The 17,806-nt window shown below is 55.9% G+C and overlaps 7 protein-coding genes across 7 annotated transcripts; 6 read left to right on the top strand and 1 right to left on the bottom strand.

Moving 5' to 3' along the window:
- The first annotated feature begins 1,720 nt into the window (after positions 1 to 1,720).
- Positions 1,721 to 2,320, top strand: BAUCODRAFT_253740 (uncharacterized protein). Its single transcript, XM_007681799.1, has one exon. The coding sequence runs from the start codon at positions 1,813 to 1,815 to the stop codon at positions 2,155 to 2,157; it is 345 nt and encodes a 114-aa protein (XP_007679989.1). The 5' UTR covers positions 1,721 to 1,812; the 3' UTR covers positions 2,158 to 2,320.
- A 78-nt stretch (positions 2,321 to 2,398) lies between these two features.
- On the top strand, positions 2,399 to 3,314 carry BAUCODRAFT_159348 (uncharacterized protein; the record flags this gene model as incomplete). Its single annotated transcript, XM_007681800.1, has 1 exon — positions 2,399 to 3,314. The coding sequence occupies exon 1, from the start codon at positions 2,484 to 2,486 to the stop codon at positions 3,312 to 3,314; it is 831 nt and encodes a 276-aa protein (XP_007679990.1). The 5' UTR covers positions 2,399 to 2,483.
- Positions 3,315 to 4,468: 1,154 nt separating this feature from the next.
- BAUCODRAFT_49884 (uncharacterized protein) lies at positions 4,469 to 5,032 on the bottom strand (the record flags this gene model as incomplete). Its single annotated transcript, XM_007681707.1, has 1 exon — positions 4,469 to 5,032. A coding segment is annotated over one exon (564 nt), but the record flags the coding sequence as incomplete, so codon positions are not given.
- Positions 5,033 to 5,187: 155 nt separating this feature from the next.
- Positions 5,188 to 11,375, top strand: BAUCODRAFT_142160 (uncharacterized protein). Its single transcript, XM_007681801.1, has 2 exons — positions 5,188 to 5,217; positions 5,336 to 11,375. Exon 2 carries the CDS (start codon positions 5,351 to 5,353, stop codon positions 11,282 to 11,284), a length of 5,934 nt encoding a protein of 1,977 aa, XP_007679991.1. The 5' UTR covers positions 5,188 to 5,217; positions 5,336 to 5,350; the 3' UTR covers positions 11,285 to 11,375.
- A 138-nt stretch (positions 11,376 to 11,513) lies between these two features.
- BAUCODRAFT_114282 (uncharacterized protein) lies at positions 11,514 to 13,830 on the top strand (the record flags this gene model as incomplete). The annotated part of the gene is made up of 1 exon (XM_007681802.1): positions 11,514 to 13,830. Exon 1 carries the CDS (start codon positions 11,551 to 11,553, stop codon positions 13,828 to 13,830), a length of 2,280 nt encoding a protein of 759 aa, XP_007679992.1. The 5' UTR covers positions 11,514 to 11,550.
- Positions 13,831 to 14,920: 1,090 nt separating this feature from the next.
- On the top strand, positions 14,921 to 16,455 carry BAUCODRAFT_253769 (uncharacterized protein). Its single transcript, XM_007681803.1, has one exon. It carries the CDS (start codon positions 15,271 to 15,273, stop codon positions 16,258 to 16,260), a length of 990 nt encoding a protein of 329 aa, XP_007679993.1. The 5' UTR covers positions 14,921 to 15,270; the 3' UTR covers positions 16,261 to 16,455.
- A 651-nt stretch (positions 16,456 to 17,106) lies between these two features.
- BAUCODRAFT_254058 (uncharacterized protein) lies at positions 17,107 to 17,801 on the top strand. The gene has a single exon (XM_007681804.1). The coding sequence runs from the start codon at positions 17,263 to 17,265 to the stop codon at positions 17,623 to 17,625; it is 363 nt and encodes a 120-aa protein (XP_007679994.1). The 5' UTR covers positions 17,107 to 17,262; the 3' UTR covers positions 17,626 to 17,801.
- The last annotated feature ends 5 nt before the right edge of the window (positions 17,802 to 17,806 follow it).

Raw genomic sequence — 17,806 nt, forward strand, 5'->3', positions numbered from 1 at the left:
CCCTAACCCTAACCCTAACCCTAACCCTAACCCTAACCCTAACCCTAACCCTAACCCTAACCCTAACCCTAACCCTAACCCGCACCCGCACCCGCACCCGCACCCGCACCCGCACCCGCACCCGCACCCGCACCCGCACCCGCACCCGCACCCGGCCGGCCTGGTGGGCCGGCCTCACGCCCACGACGGCGACGACACGTCCGACGGCTCCCGTTACACTCTGCGCTTACCTGACGATCCCCGACTATCCGGCACGGTCAACGGGCAACACGACGGCTTTGGAACATTCGGAACGGGTTACGGCTGCCGCCTCTACCTCCCATGCCTGTGCCCGATGCCTCTGGAACCTCTGACGTCGTCAGTCGGGCATTCGACACCCTCCTTGCAACTCGAACGGGTTGCGGGTGCCCTCTAGTCTTCGTGTAGCGCGCGTGCACGCTTGGTGTGCTCTCTGAGTCCTCTCCGGCGCTGCGCTAGTACGTGCAGTCTACTGCGGCGCGGGAGGCTAGCCTGGACGCATGGTTATGGTTGCTCAAGCAGTAATTGTTCTGGCGACGACGCTTGGGCTGGCAGCAATACTGAGCTAGGCAGTAACGACTCGCTCTGCTCGCTCCGGGCTTGCTACGCCTGCCCGCGAAGAGTCGAGCGGTAAAGGCGAGCGGTAAAGGCGTGCGGTGGAATCGAGCGGTAAAGGCGTGCGGTGGACGTGCCCGGTGGAGGCGACTGGCGAACACGAGCGGCGAGAGCAGAGTTGATTACGAACAAGCCGGCTTGCAAGCAAGCTGGGAGACTCAAGTTGCTGGCGAGCAAGCCAAGCCTAGGGTTCGTTCCGAGCAAGCCAGCCAAGCCGAGAAGTTCGTCTTGCTTGGCTTGTTTGCAGGCAGGTCTGGTCGAAAGACCGGCGAGAGCGACCGGCGAGAGTGAGCGGTGGCGAGAGAGCGGTGGCGAGAGAGCGGTGGCGAGAGAGCGGTGGCGAGAGAGCGGTGGCGAGAGAGCGGTGGCGAGAGAGCGGTGGCGAGAGAGCGGTGGCGAGAGAGCGGTGGCGAGAGAGCGGTGGCGAGAGAGCGGTGGCGAGAGAGCGGTGGCGAGAGAGCGGTGGTGAGAGAGAGACAGCGGCGAGTGACAGAGAGCGGAGAGAGACGGAGAGCGGCGAGAGAGACAGAGAGCGGAGAGGGAGAGAAAGAGAGCGGAGAGGGAGAAAGAGAGCGGCGAGGGACGGAGAGCGGCGAGAGACGGAGAGCGGCGAGAGACGGAGAGCGGCGAGAGACGGAGAGCGGCGAGAAAGAGCGACGAGTGGTGGGACCGAATGGTGCTCGCTGAACGCTCGTAACCGGTTACGGGGTTACTACGCAGCAGTGCGCGGATCTTGTACGGCTACCGCAAGCTTGCCGAGTGGCTTGGGACCTTCGGAGCGCAGGCTGCTGTAGTCTTCTCCAGCACCCCCCAATTGCTCTGTGGGCGGTATCTGGTGAAAAACCTGAAGGGTACCCGTAGGTCCCCTCCGCAAATGAAACTCCTGATGCTCACCGTAGTCGATCAACAAAGGTTCCATACCAGACTTCATAGAATAGTGATCACCGTAGCACATCACATATCCGTGTCGCCGTCGTGACCCGGAAGTGGCCATTTGCCCGCGCTCTGAAGCGCTTGCTTTAGCGCCGGGTGCTTGTCCCAGGACTCTTCCTTCCGGAACTGCTTGTTCCAGAGCTGGGTAAGCTCTGTCCTCTGTGCTTTGTTGAAGCCCTCGAGAGCCTTTCGGCACTCTGGCACCTCAGCCCAGGACGTTTTGCCGAGAACTCCAAGCGGCTGCGAATGCCGTTGCGAAGCTGCCTCCTTGGAGGCAACTGCTGCAGCAGCTCGGAAGCGAGCGTTGAGGTCCTCGGGATGATCGACGCGTATGTCCACGGCCGTCATCGGGCCCTTGAGCGCTGTAAGACGTTGCGCTTAGTAGTTAGCAGCGTAGTTAGTCAACTGTGCCACGCGTTTGACATTCTCATATGCCTTCCGCTTGACGTCCAGTTGTTCGTTCGCGGAGACATTGTATGCCTTCCACGCAATAGGGCACTGCTGGCGGTGGTGCGCGCATCCGCAAAATTCGCAGATGTTCTCGCACTGCTTTCAGTGGTGACCCGCAAGACTGCAAGTAAAACAGACTAGGTCTGCATCTTGTGCAATAGGCACCTGCGGGCGACTAGAATTTGGAGGACTCGGGGGTTGCGGCCCACGATACTGACAATAAGTTCCGTAGGCTATTTGACAGCACTGGCGTGCTAGCGACAGAGCGCATAGCACAATGCACTTGAAGGATCTGCGAATTACGTCAAGAATCTTGACATTGCCGCAGAAATCCTTACCGGACCTCTTTCGGATTCGATTATTGGGCCTTGCTACGGCAGGTCTGGGATGCTGCGAAAGACCATTCTGCCCTCAGAGACCGGAGCTTTGAGGAATTCCATGATTACGCACTTGAATTGCTCACAACCATGCCTCCCATCCTTCTGCAGGCTATCCTTGAATGTGGAGTCGAGCGCTGGAGGCATATCGATCCACCACTCGCGAGTGTGCTGGCTCAGAACGAAGCTCAAGGCAAGAAACCAGGCATATACGTCCTGGATTTCTCCGACAGGTTCGGCCGCTCGCCGACAGTTGAGCATATGCATCGGATCCTGGACGCTGTTAACCGATATCTTGATACGAAGAACGCTGATTCCGCTGCGGTGAAAGAAGCTGTTCGTATCGATGAGGTCAAGGCGAAACTGACTCCGGTTGAGGTAAAGCTTGCCCGAGAGGGGGCACGTCGGTATCTAACTATCGCCAACCCTAAGGCAATCAAGACGTTGGTGACGACTCTAAGGGGTCACACCAAACATCTTGCGCCTACTCAACGGCTACCCTTCGTCCTGAGGGATGTTGGCTATGCCCTTGACTGTGCGAAACGCCTCGACAACCACTTTGAGCATACGAACTCTAATCTGGTAATGGGTCTCTTCGAGATTGTCACGAAGTCGGACTCTACTCTTTGTGATTTGTGTATGATGCACGGCAACAGTGTTTGTCTGTGTTTCGACCTCCCGGATGCGGCAGTTGGAGAGATAACTATCTCCGTCCTTGCGCAGGCTTACGTCGAGACCGGAAAGGGATTCAACGGTGTTGAAGCTGGTCGCTCAATTGAATCGAACTCTCAGCCAAAGGTCCGTGAATGGCTAGCATGGCAACATGCCGCCCTCTGCACGGGTCCATTTCGACAGAATGTTCAGAGCGGGAAGCAACGCATTGCGGCCTACCGTACGCGGTGGGAGAGCCTTGCCTCGTAGGTGATAGAGGCTGAACGCCGCCATCTGCAGGAGGAGGTGCTTGCAATGCAGCAGCTGCACGCCTCAACAGACGAACTTCTACAACTGCAGCAAGAGCTTCTCTGATGAATGCAGAGTCTTGACTACGGCTAAGTTCCGCACATGATACGCGCATGGCTTTGGCTACGGTTAAGTTCCGCACGGTGTTACGCGCATAACTCTGGCTACGGCTGAGTTTCGCAGTGATACTTGCATAGTTCTGGCTGCGGCTGAGCTGTGTGTAGTAAGGCTCCTGTGGCTACGGTGCAGAATCACTTCCATCAGCTTCGTGTCGCTTGACACGGCGTTGGAGAAGGCATCTGCATACAGTCCCTCTGCAATATCCTAATGAATCATGATATGCTGAGGGACCATTAGGCCTTTCGAGCGTAAAGCGTCCACGGCCGTCCTTCAAAGGGTATCAGTGAGCATATCAGGGGGCTTGTTGGCTTTGCTCCAGCCTATCACAACTGGCTCGACTACTGTCTGGAGGAAGAAATCGAGAGCGGAGAGTGAGATGTCTGGACACCCGACATGTCTGTTCCATGAATCAGCATTCGATCAATGATCGAAGGCATGTGGTACTGACGAGCGCCGAAAAGTCACTGGCGACCGAACGTGACCGGGCTGAGCGAGAGAAGGCCAAGGCTGTCGTGCTGAAAGCATGGTTTCCAGCATAAAGCTGGACGGTTGCAACCGCCTTCTCCTCCTGCACCACCTCCTCTTCCTCCTCCTGCTGCGCCTCAGCCCTCTGTGCCTACTCCGCAATCTGCCGCGCCCGCCACGCAGGCTGCCGTGAAAGAGGTGTCCCGGGCACTGTCTCTCGCACTCTGAGTGCCCTGGGTGTGGATTCCTGTGAGCGGACGAAGCACTGCCAGGCGGTGGCCCTGGACGCGTACGGCGCTGACAAAGACGCGCAAACCTGTCTGAGAGGCTTGTGGGACACCCAGGCCTCGAATTCGGCCTTGTTTGTGGGTAAGAATATCGTGCAGCGCGGCCGAGTATATCATCCTCAACGGCAGTTCGTAATCTAACAATGTTGCTAGAGACATTGTCACCCTCGCTTCCGTGCTGGTCGCTACTCGCACGACACCGGGTTCTCTTCATACAGACCTCCCACCACTGTCCTCACCTTGCTTCTCAAAGAACATCCTTTTATAGTACCTCGCCTCCTCGATACTCTCCAGAATATCCGCCTTAGCCTCGTGCTTACCCGCCTTCTGCGGACTTCCCTTCAGCACGTCCTGCGATGCCCACCTTCTCGCACCCTCTTTAATCGTACTAACATCCAAAATCCGGTGATGCAGATGCTTCAACACCTTGCCCCATGGTTCCTTCGCCAGAAACGATCTGTCCGCATGCACGCTGTTGCCGGCCAAGAGCGCTTTTCGCGGCTCCGGAACGTACTTCTTTACGTACGCCAAGAGCTGGTTAGCAGCATTCGCTGCGGTGACCTCGGAATCCAAGCAAGCCCTGGTCAAACCGCTGTCACCGTGATGCTTTGTGCACCAGTCACCCATGGCGTCCATCTGAGCCGGAGAGTGGTGGATGATCGCTTCGTAGCCCGTATCATCCAGCATGTTCAATTGCGAATCTGTGATAAAGCAAGCGAGAGACATGATAGTGTCGTGCTCCACGGCAAGACCTGTCATCTCACAATCGATCCAGACCAGGGGCTCCATTGAGCGCGTTTCTGGCATTGTTATGGAGCGTAGCGAATGAAGCCGACGAGAAGAGGCAAAGAGGACTGACAAACCTACCGTTGGCGGCCGGCGACAATCACGGAGTAGCTGAGATAGAGTGGTCGGTCTTGCGCGTCTGACAGCACTGCGTAGAACGAGTATGAAGCGGTTCACATCGGGAAGGAAACTCGCATTGAATCAAGGTATGGTATGGCATTGTATATATGATGGCTCTGTCGGCAGGGTTAGGGTTGGAACTTGTCGCTCTAACAACCTTCAAACTTATCTTCCGATCATTGCTAATGGACACTTACCACATAGACTCACTGCACAACGATGTTACCGTCAACAGATGAAGCGGCCTCACAATGGCTGGAGCAACTGGCGGCCATGCGAGCTGCAATTGCCGCCCTCAATCTGCCGCAGATGAACCGCGAAGAGGGAGGCTACAAGCCACCGACAGACTTCGACCTTGACGATGACGACCTATCGACATCCTCTCCCCTTGATGATATATGGGACCTCATTAGCGACGATAACGATGAAGACCAATACAGCGAAGAGAGTGTGGAGCCGCAAGCGCCGCTCGTCAACGGTTTCGGTCCGACAACGACCAGCATCGGAACGCCCGACTGGCTGAAGCAGAAATGTATCGAGGCGTCCAGCAACGGAAGCGGTCTTGACGCAGACGGATTGCGGGATCACATTGCGGCTGTGCTGGCTTCAGATAGTAGCGACGAGGAGCTGCAGATGACTCTTGCGGATATTCTTGGCTTTCACGAGCTCGATCTGGTGTCGGACATCATTCGCCACCGCAAACAGCTTCTAGCGCAATCAGGCGAACCTCCTTCAGGTCTTCTGTCGAGGGCTGAGAGAGATGCGCGGCTTCGCCAGGCAGACCTTGAGCATAAAACCGCCACACTTGCCGCTGCTCAAAACCGCGCTGGTGAGCAGTATCCTCACGTTTACCGTTCTCATGATGCAGGCAATACACTCTCCTCACAAGGCAAACGCTATCTGCTACCGATGGGGAGTGAGAGAATAGAACGCGAGAAGTATGAAGAGTACAGTATTCCCGCTGCCAAAGTCGGCACGCTCGGTAAGCATCAGAAGCTCGTTCAGATTGACGAGTTGGACGGCTTGTGTAAACGCACGTTCAAAGGCTACAAGGCGCTCAACCGCATGCAAAGCCTGGTTTACCCTGTAGCATATCAGACGAGTGAGAATATGCTTATCTGCGCTCCTACCGGTGCGGGTAAGACGGACGCAGCTATGCTTACTATTCTAAACACTGTGGCGAAGAATATACACCCCAGTCCAGTGGAGCACCCTGATGCCACTGAATTTGCCGTGCACACAGATGACTTCAAGATCGTCTACGTCGCGCCGATGAAAGCGCTCGCTGCTGAGATTACCGAGAAGCTAGGCAGGAGGCTTGCTTGGCTTGGCATCCAAGTGCGAGAGTTGACCGGCGACATGCAGCTCACGAAGGCGGAGATTGTCCAAACGCAGATCATTGTTACCACGCCGGAGAAGTGGGATGTTGTGACCCGGAAGAGCACCGGCGATACTGAGTTAGTGCAAAAGGTGCGCTTGCTGATCATTGACGAAGTCCACATGCTGCACGATGAGCGGGGTGCCGTGCTTGAGTCGTTGGTGGCGAGGACTGAGCGACAGGTGGAGAGCACACAATCGCTCATCCGCATTGTCGGGTTAAGCGCCACTTTGCCAAACTATATCGACGTGGCGGACTTCTTAAAGGTGAATCGCATGGCCGGCCTTTTCTACTTCGACCAGTCATTCCGTCCCGTGCCGCTAGAGCAGCACTTCATTGGCGTGAAGGGCAAGCCTGGCTCGAAGCCCAGCAGGGAGAATCTCGACAATACCGCCTTCGAGAAGGTCAAGGAGCAGGTGGAGCAAGGTCATCAAGTTATGGTATTCGTGCATAGCCGAAAAGACACTGTCAAAACAGCAAGGCTACTACTTGATAAGGCGCAAGAGGAAGGCTTGCAAGATCTTTTCGACCCAAGTGGGCATGAAGGATATGCCAATGCCGTGAGGGATGTGAAGCAATCGAAGGGTCGCGAGATCCGTGAGCTGGTTGCCAAGGGTCTGGGCACGCATCACGCCGGCATGCCACGTTCCGACCGCAACCTCATCGAACGTCTTTTCGCGGAGGGCGTACTGCAAGTCCTATGCTGTACAGCTACACTGGCGTGGGGTGTAAACCTTCCTGCGGCGGCGGTCGTCATCAAGGGCACGCAGTTGTACAGCGCCGAAGCCGGCAAATTCGTCGACCTCGGTATCCTGGACGTGCTGCAGATCTTTGGTCGAGCTGGCCGGCCTCAGTTCCAAGATACTGGCATAGGCATCATATTGACCACCCAAGACAAGCTGCAGCACTATCTGGCCGCTGTTACGCAACAACAGCCGATCGAGTCGCAATTCAGCCGGAAGATGGTCGACAATCTTAACGCCGAAATTGCGCTCGGTACGGTCACAAGCGTGCCTGAAGCCATCACTTGGCTAGGCTACAGCTACCTCTTCGTCCGCATGCGGCGCAATCCGATCGCATACGGTATCGACTGGGCCGAGATTCAGAACGATCCGAACCTGGTCCAGCGGCGGCGTGAACTTATCGTCAAGGCCGCACGAGTGCTGCAGCAGAGTCAGATGATCATCTTCAACGAGACCACCGAGGAATTGCGCGCCAAGGACGTTGGGCGCATTGCAAGTCAATTCTACGTTTTGCAAACCAGCATCGAGATCTTCAATACCATGATGCAGCCACGTGCCACCGAAGCGGACATCCTCAAAATGATCTCCATGTCTGGCGAATTCGACAACATCCAGTCCCGCGAGACGGAGCAAAAGGAACTCGTGCGCCTCAAAGACGAAGCAGCGCCTTGTGACATCGATGGCGGAATCGGTTCGCAGCAGGGCAAGACAAACGTACTATTGCAGTCTTACATTTCGCAAGCACATCTCGAAGACTTCACGCTTGTTAGTGACACGGCGTACGTCGCTCAGAATGCTGCGAGGATCTGTAGGGCACTGTTCATGATTGCGCTGAATCGACGGTGGGGCTATCAGTGTTTGGTGCTTTTGAGTATGTGCAAAAGCATTGAGAAGAGGGTGTGGCCATACGAGCATCCGTTCCGGCAGTTCGACCTACCTCAAGCGGTCCTACGACAGCTGGATGAGAAGGGTTCTACTGGGTCGATCGACTCTTTGCGCGACATGGAGGCCGCGGAGATCGGAAGTCTTGTGCACAATCAGAAGATGGGGGTAACGATTGCAAAGCTACTGGACAACTTTCCAACCTTGACCGTGGAAGCGGAGATCGCGCCACTAAACCGCGACGTTCTCCGCGTTAAGCTGTTCATCACGCCAGATTTCCGCTGGAACGACCGCCATCACGGCAAGAGTGAAAGCTACTGGGTGTGGGTCGAGAACTCTGAGACTAGCGAAATCTATCATCATGAGTACTTCATTCTCAGCCGCAGAAAGCTGTACGATGACCACGAGCTCAACTTCACCATACCGCTGTCGGATCCGCTACCAAGCCAGATCTACGTACGGGCAGTCAGTGATCGGTGGCTAGGCGCCGAAACGGTGACGGCAGTGTCATTCCAGCATCTCATTCGACCGGATACCGAGAGCGTGTACACTGACCTGCTAAACCTGCAACCTTTGCCCATCAAAGCATTAAAGAACCCAATGTTGGAGGAGATTTATGGTCAGCGTTTCCAATTCTTCAATCCAATGCAGACGCAGCTTTTCCACTGCATGTACCACACATCAGCAAATGTACTGCTTGGCTCGCCCACGGGCTCCGGCAAGACCATTGCGGCAGAGCTGGCGATGTGGTGGGCTTTCCGAGAGCAGCCCGGCAGCAAAGTGGTCTACATCGCACCCATGAAGGCGCTAGTGCGCGAGCGAGTGCAAGACTGGAACAAGAGGCTGACAAGGCAGATGGGCCTGAAGCTGGTCGAGCTGACTGGTGACAATACGCCTGACACTCGTACCATCAGAGACGCCGACATCATCGTCACCACGCCAGAGAAGTGGGACGGTATCAGTCGCAGCTGGCAGACGCGAAGCTACGTCCAGCAAGTCAGCCTCGTCATCATCGACGAAATACATCTACTCGGAGGTGACCGTGGACCCATTCTTGAGATCATCGTAAGCCGTATGAACTACATCGCCTCGCAGAAGAAAGGCTCGGTCCGGCTGGTGGGCATGTCGACCGCTTGCGCCAATGCCATGGACCTGGCGAACTGGCTCGGCGTCAAAGAGGGACTGTTTAACTTCCGACACTCCGTACGTCCAGTACCGCTGGAGATCTACATCGACGGCTTTCCACAGCAGCGTGGATTCTGCCCGCTCATGCAGAGTATGAATCGGCCAACCTTCCTTGCCATCAAATCTCATTCTCCGGACAAGCCGGTCATTGTGTTTGTGGCGAGTAGAAGGCAGACAAGGCTGACCGCGCGGGATCTCATTAACTTTTGCGGCATGGAGGATAACCCACGACGCTTTGTGCGGATGTCGGAAGACGACCTTGCGCTGAACCTGGATCGGGTCAAAGACGAAGCGTTGCGCGAGGCGCTGAGCTTTGGCATCGGCTTGCATCATGCAGGTCTGGTCGAGTCCGACAGACAGCTGGCTGAAGAGTTGTTTGCCAACAATAAGATCCAAATCCTTGTCGCTACTAGTACGCTTGCCTGGGGTGTCAACTTGCCGGCGCATCTGGTCGTGGTCAAGGGCACTCAATTCTTCGACGCGAAGATTGAAGGTTACAAGGACATGGATCTGACGGATGTGCTGCAAATGCTTGGTCGTGCTGGCAGACCGCAGTTTGATACATCCGGTATTGCGCGCATCTTCACGCAGGAGTCGAAGAAGGCCTTCTACAAACACTTCCTGCATACAGGATTTCCGGTCGAGTCGTCTCTGCACAACGTTTTGGACAACCATTTAGGTGCAGAAGTGTCGGCGGAGACCATTGCAACCAAGCAGGATGCGCTGGATTACTTAACCTGGACTTTCTTTTTCCGAAGGCTGCACAAGAATCCTTCCTTTTACGGGCTGGAGATCTCACCGGAAGAGAACAATAGCGTGACCGCTCAGCAAGCTGCCAATGACTACATGATCGAGATGGTCGACAAGTCCTTATCCGAGCTGGCAGAGTCTCAGTGTCTCCTTATCCACAGCAACGGTGACGTCGATCCCACGCCATTAGGCAAGATCATGAGTTATTACTACCTTGCTCATAAGACCATCCGGATGCTTACCAAGTTCGCCAAGCCAGCCGCCTCCTTCTCAGACGTCCTTGCCTGGATGTGCAGAGCAACCGAATACGATGAGCTCCCTGTCCGCCACAACGAAGATCTCATCAACGCGGAGCTGTCGAACAATCTTCCGCTCAAAGCGGAGAGCTTTGGATTACCGATGTGGGATCCGCATGTCAAAGCATTCCTGCTGCTACAGGCGCATTTCTCGCGCATCGATCTGCCCATTAGCGACTATGTTGGTGATCAAAATTCTGTGCTTGATCAGGCGATCCGTATCATCCAAGCTAGCATCGATGTGCTGACGGAGATGGGGTATTTGCAAAGCTGCCGCCAAATGATGACGCTTTTGCAGTGCGTCAAGTCTGCGCGCTGGCCAGAGGACGGTCCACTTGCCATCTTCGCTGGTGTCGAGAGTGAGAAAGAGAAGAAGCGGATCGAAGATGCGAGCGCTGTGCCGAAGACGCTTGTCGAGGCGACGACGATGCCGAGAGATGCCATGGCGAGGACGCTGGAGCAACTTGGGTTACCGCGCGCTTCTCATGCGCGGGTGTTTAAGGCTCTCAGCCAGCTGCCTCAACTTCGAGTCAGTGTCTCCGAGGTTAATGCGCTAGGACTGACCGTCAACCTTAGCCGAGTCAATGCTGTACAAGACCCGGCGTATCGTGTATACGCCCCGCGATACCCAAAGCCGCAGACGGAGGGTTACTTCATCATCGTCTCGGATATGGCGAAGGGGGATGTTCTGGCTTTGAAACGGGTTAGCTGGCCGTCTCCGGAAAAGAGCAGAGGCGGGAACGTCAGCAAACCTTCAACTAGGAGTCTCATCAAATTGCCGGATAGCGACATTGAGCGGAGGGTGAAGGCATTGGTGGTGAGTGATAGCTATATCGGTATGGAGTGGGGGATTGAGGAGGTGGAGGTGCCAGCGCCGCCAAGGGTGGTGGATGATGGTGCGAAGAAAAAGCCGCAGTAGAGAGCAATGGACCAAGCTCAGGTCAAGGGGCAAGTCGTGCCCTTGCACTTCAACGAGCCTATCGTGTCCGTACCCATTTCAGTGTCACACGTGTCTGAACATGTGATATGGCGATGTGGCCCGTGCGTAGAAGTGATTGTGCTCCAGTGAGAGCTCGCGTGCGTAAGTGTCGCATTCCGTTCCCAAATGCGTTCACCTCCTTAGCCCGTTTAAAGGATGACAGCTCACATCGAAATGCCTCATCGCCACTCATAGCGACACTCACAATGCCACACTTCACTCGCACCATCCCCATCTCCACCTCCACCGCGCGCAACACCCCCAAACCCCCGCCCTCAACACCATATCTCCTCTCCGATCCGCCCTACACCGGCCAACTACCCACTTCCACCTCCACCTACCGCACCAGCATTGGTGCCACCGCCATAGTTATCGACAATGGCTCCTCCTCCGTCCGCGCCGGCTGGCAGACCGACGCCTCCCCGCGACTGCAGTTCCCACCGCTCATGGCCCGCTATACGGACCGCAAACTGAACCGACGGCTGTGTTTCATTGGTAGCGAGATCTACTTTGATGGCACCGCAAGGGGCCAGGCGAAGAGTCTGTATGAGCCGGGTAGTAATGTGGTCAACAATTGGGACGTTCAGGAAGGTATTCTGGATTACATCTTCGTGAAGCTGGGCGTGGATGGAAGGGATGGGGTTGTAGATCGGCCGGTGGTCATGACGGAGCCGTTGGCCAATACGGGATATACGCGCAAGGTCATGAGCGAGCTGCTTTTCGAACTCTACAATGTCCCAAGCGTGGCATATGGGGTCGACGCTCTGTTCAGCTACAACTATAACGGCGGCAACACAGGCCTCATAGTCAGCAGTGCGAACACCAGCACTCATCTTATCCCAGTCGTCAATCAGCAGCCATTGCTGGGCCAAGCAACACGCCTGGACTGGGGCCGAGCCAACTGCGCCGACTTACTTACCCGCCTTCTCAGAACCAAATACCCAGGACTCCTCACGACGGGCAAAGTAACAGATACCCAGATCGAAGACCTTGTCCGGCAGCATTGTTACATCAGCCTCGATTATGACGCAGAGATGCAGCGGATGCTCGATTGGACGGGGCTAGAAGCGCGCGACCACCTTGTCCAACTCCCCTACCAAGAAAAAGAGGTCATACAGAAGACGGAAGAGGAGCTCCGCATAGCCGAAGAGCGCAAACGCGAGTCAGGACGGCGCCTGCAGGAGCAAGCGGCCAAGATGCGGCTGGAGAAGCTCGTCCGGAAGGAGCAAGAACTGGAGTACTTCAAGGACCTGCAACTTCGCGTGCAGGAGGCGCCGAACAAGAAGGAAGCGAGATCTATGCTGGAGGAGGAAGAGTTCCGGGACGAAGCTGCGTTGGAGAGAAGGATAAAGGAGATGGAGAAGAGTATCCGCCGACAGCGGAATAAGGATGTAGGTGATTTGGAGGAGGAGAGCGAGGAGCCGCCTACGTATCCTTTGCTTGATGTGAAGGATGAGGACTTGGACGAAGAGGGACTCAAGGCGAAGAAGGCGCAGAGGTTGCTCAAGAGTAATCACGATGCAAGGGCTCGAGCGAAGGCGGAGAAGGAGGCTGAGAAACTGCGGCAAGCCGAACTCCAACGTCTGGATGACATACGCCGCGAAACGGACCTCGATGCTTGGGTCGCTGAACGGAGGGCTGCGAGGGCCGGTACTATTCAGAGAATCAAGGATAGGGATCGTTTGAAGGCGGAGTTGGGGAACCGGAAGAGTCAGGCGAGTCAGATGCGGATGAAGCATATTGCTAACCTAGCGAGTGACACGCCGTTTGGACGGAAGCGGAGACGGGGCCAGAATGCGGACGATGATGGATTCGGCGCGGATGATGCGGATTGGGCCATTTACCGTGAGATCCAAGCAGGCAAAGACAATGATGACGATGACGCGGAGGAGGAGGGAGAGGACTACGGTGCGCAGTTGAAGGAGATTGAAAAGCAGCTCCTTCAATACGACCCGAACTTCACGGAGGAGAGTCTGGAAGAGCGAAGACGAGACTGGACACGCAGCCTCCACCACGCCTTCCACCACGGTCCCTACTCCTACGACTCCGAAAGTGCACGAGAGTCTGCTCAACTCCATCTTAATGTCGAACGCATCCGCGTACCGGAAGTTATCTTCCACCCCGAGATTGCCGGACTAGACCAAGCAGGCATTGTCGAGATTGCCGAGGACATTCTCACAGATCCTCTTCGACTGGCGAGCCATCCTGCTCGCAACGACATCCTCAAGGACGTCTTCGTGACCGGGGGGTATGCGCTGTTCCAGAACTTCGAGGAGAGGTTGAGGAGTGAGTTGCAGGCTGTCTTGCCTGTGGATGTGGCTTTGAGGGTGAGGAGGGCGAGGGATCCGGTGTTGGATGCTTGGAAAGGTGCGGCGAGGTGGGCGGGGCAGGTGGAGAGGAGGGGAGCGTTTGTGAGTAGGGAGGAGTGGTTGGAGAAGGGTGGGGAGTACCTGAAGGAGCACCACCTTGGGAATGCGTTTCCTTGAGGGATGGAGACGGTGGTCATGAGGGCGTTGAGTAGAATCGAAGCGGTCTGACATTTAGCGATGGAGTTGTGGTAGCTCATATTGAGCTGACATCGTTTCGAACGAGGAGCAAAACGCTGTTTGCTTGACACCCATCACGGGATTTTGTCCGACCCGGTTTCTCCTGCCATCCTTGAAGTCAGCCGCATCTCTCCACCCAGAATGAGTAGTCCACGGCCGATAAAGCAAGGGGATGATTGATGGCATGGGAAGTTGACAAACGAGTCCAGCTCGCCGGAACAACTAAGAGTGATTTACACCTTGCTATTCAATGCTTGCCTCCCGTGTTGCCGCAGAGCCTGCGTTGAATGACTGCAACATTGTGCCAGATGCATGCATAGCTTCAGGTAACCAAGTGCACCGCAGGGAGGGTCCTAAGTCATCCGTACGTTGCGGATCCCGAGCCCCTAGTCTCTGCCCAGATGCCTCCCACAATGTGCGGGAGAGCGGGACTCATTTCAGTTCCTCATGCCTGCGAGAAACGGGCAGTAAAGGACTAGGAGTTGAGCGGCTGCGAGATCCGAGACCGGGATGACCGCGCTGTGGTTTATACCGGCAGGTTGGTCGTAGCTTGGAGAATCCGGGAGGCCAGGTTTTATGGATTCTGAGGGTCGTGGCACCTCAAAGCGCGTATCATGCAGTCGTGATGCTCCCTCGAATGGTCAGGGTATATCGCATCCATGTCTTAAGTGCATTCAAGTTCTTGGCACACGCTACGAGGGTTCCTTCAGACTATCCGTTGCTACGCACCATCAGCGACGTGCCATGAAAGCTCCTCGGCGGCATACCTTCGAGATGGAACAGAACGTTCGATTGGTAGTTCTTGAACATCTGGGCGACCAGCTCGACATTCATGTTCTGCACGTTGATCTCCTGAAACACCGTGTCAGCGAGTCATGTCCAAATCGACGGTGAGCAGACCTGGGTACGTGCCTGCAAGCTATTGTTCAGCAGCATGATCGCCTCGTTGAGTTTTTCCTACTTGGAAGTCAGCTTTATGTCCATGCTTATCCATCTATATGATAAGGCAACGCATACCACATTCGTGATGATGCGTGAGAGCAGGAGACTCTGCTGGTGCTCGTGTGGGCTCTCCTGGTAGTACTGTCAGTGTTAACGACTCGGAGGAAGGATGGGGACGAGGTGTAGCTCTACCATGGTCACGTGAATGTGGATGAATAGGTGAAGCGATGTGAAGATGTAAGACAGAGGAGGCACGTATACACGTGCAGTTAGACGCGACTGGGCGCTTGGACCCATCTTCACATGCCTCGGTTCGGCTGAGGGAAGGCTTAATGCCGAGCGAGCATTGAACGAACACTCTTGCTCTTCCTCCTCCTCCACATCCTCCTCCTCCTCCTCCTCCACCACCTCCTCCCAGATTCTACACCGCCACCCACAATGTCCACCGCTCTCACCTCCCGCACCGCTTTACGGGCTTCGGGCCGCTACGTGTGCCAACAATGCCGCGCCTTCAGCCTCTCGCAGCGAACATTGGCGGAAGCTCAAGCAGCGGAGGTGAAGAAGCTCGGGGTGGTGGGCGCGGGCCAGATGGGTCTCGGCATCGCCCTCGTCGCCTCCCGCATGGCCAAAGTGCCCGTCGTCGTCGTCGACAACTCCCAGAAGAGCCTCGACAAAGGTTTGGCGTTTGCGGACAAACTCCTCTCCAAAGACGTCAGCAAGGACAGGATCTCCCAATCCGACGCCGATGCCACCCGCTCCCGTCTCACCCCGACCACCAAGATGGATGACCTGGGTGATGTGGACATGGTCATTGAAGCCGTGCCCGAGATTGTCGACCTTAAAAGGTCCATCTTCACCCAATTAGCCCAGGTCTGCCCACCGCACGCAGTGCTAGCGACCAATACCTCCTCCATCTCCATCACCCTCCTCGCCCGCGCAACTTGCCCACCCGACAACGCCACCGACTTGAGCGCAGCCAGCAGGGTCATAAGCACGCACTTCATGAACCCCGTCCCCGTCCAAAAAGGCGTAGAAATCATCTCCGCCTTGCAAACCTCCCCCACCACGCTCGCGACCGCCCTGGCCTTCTGCCGCGCAATGGGCAAGATTCCCTCCGTCTCCGCCGACTCGCCCGGCTTCCTCGCAAACCGCATCCTAATGCCGTACATCAACGAAGCAATCATCTGTCTCGAGACCGGCGTGGGAGACGAAGAGAGTATAGATGGGATTATGAAGAACGGAACGAATGTGCCCATGGGTCCCTTACAACTTGCAGACTTCATCGGATTGGATACGTGCTTGAGTATCATGGAGGTGTTGCATGGGCAATTAGGGGACAGCAAGTACCGGCCTGCTGTTCGCTTGAGGTTAATGGTGCAGGCGGGGTGGTTGGGCAAGAAAAGTGGGAGAGGGTTCTATAAGTATTGAAGAGCACATCCATCACGAAGTACTGTAAGTCTTGGTGGCATTCAAATCGCAAACGGCCGAGGTAATCCACTGGGCCACGCCTCATTATTAAAATCGATTTCTGGATCTCACTGAAGCCTTGAGAAAGTATTGCTTCGCAAAAAGTACACTTGCGGGCCTCAAGATAGGCCGGGCGGATTGGTCGGAAAGCAAAATGATACCGTCTTGGACTGGTGCGGCCAGTGGGTGCACCGTTACCGCAGGCTGAGAACGGCAGGTTGAGAACGACAGGCCTCTAGGTGGTGTCACCTCACCGGAAGGAGAAGGTGTTGCGTGCGACCTCAAACTCAGAAGGCGGACATGGCCAACTATTGCTTGAGCACAATGTAGCGGCTATACGTTCGACTGCGCGATGGACCGACAGGTGCAACACACCCATGTCCACGCCGACACTGTCCGCCGGGGCACGCCTCCAAAGTACATCGGCCTCCTTACTGGCCACCATTCCCGGCTAGAAACTTTCTGCCGCACGCCATCGACAACCAAAAACATCCACCAAGCTCACCCCGGGCGCACGCAACGCAACGAGACTGCTCCACAACACGGTCTTGACATGACCATTAGCACCTCGTAGATATATCGCCGGCGATCGAGCGGCGGGTTCTGTCGCACCGCGTCCTTGATTTCGCCTACCGTCATACCTTGGTTGTTCTCGACGCTAATGTGATACTCAGGCTGGTCATCACATCTGCAGCCTTCGGCGTCTCCTCTGCGGACCCAGCCGAGATTATCCGGATTCAGCTCGGGGGAGTTTCGATGCTATAAGACTGTCAAGCAGACGCGATAGCAAGGTGGTTTTGTGAGGAAGCTTTCTCGCATCTGGTCCGAGCGCGAGTAGGGAGGGAGATTGGATCGGACGTAAAGCTCTAGTTCGTCTCCAAGAGCAAGCGTATCGAATGCGCAAGTGTACGCTCACCCAATAGATGGTCACGAAGCGAACACAGTAACCCACCCTTCGCTTCCATGAGGTGTATGCCAATTCTAACCAGGCTGCGACTAGCGCTGCTTCTCGAACCACTGCCACATCGTTACGTTCATTTGCTACAACACCGGCGTCAGCGACAGTCCAGACTGCTCTCTCGTCAGCGGCACCGATATCCCAGGAGGACCCTCCCCCGCAGTGATTGCTGGCATCCCTATAGCTGCTGTAGTGGGCTTCCAGCTGCTCGCACGGGCTGTCACACAAGTGTTGTTGCGCTGAGGACACCGCGCAAGACCAGCAGCGCCGCCGCAGCCGGCAACATCATCTCGCCCCTCGGAGATGGCCGTCGCCGAACCAGCGATTCACGAAGTCGAAGGCCACCGGAAGCCGCACGGCCTGTTTGAGGTTAAGGAGCTGGACAATCAGAGTCGCATGGCTGAGACGAGTTCGAACAGGCCAAGAGTGGAGCCGCCCGGCCACGTGCAAGACTAAGTAATTATCGTGTGCCATCAACTGCATTACTATCAAGGAGGTCCGGTACTGTGTCTCAGAGTGGTGATTGTTAGCAGCGTCGCTATACTGCGC

The sequence above is a fragment of the Baudoinia panamericana genome (assembly GCF_000338955.1).
Source record: "Baudoinia panamericana UAMH 10762 unplaced genomic scaffold BAUCOscaffold_12, whole genome shotgun sequence".
In the NCBI taxonomy this organism is placed as follows: Eukaryota; Fungi; Ascomycota; class Dothideomycetes; order Mycosphaerellales; family Teratosphaeriaceae; genus Baudoinia; species Baudoinia panamericana.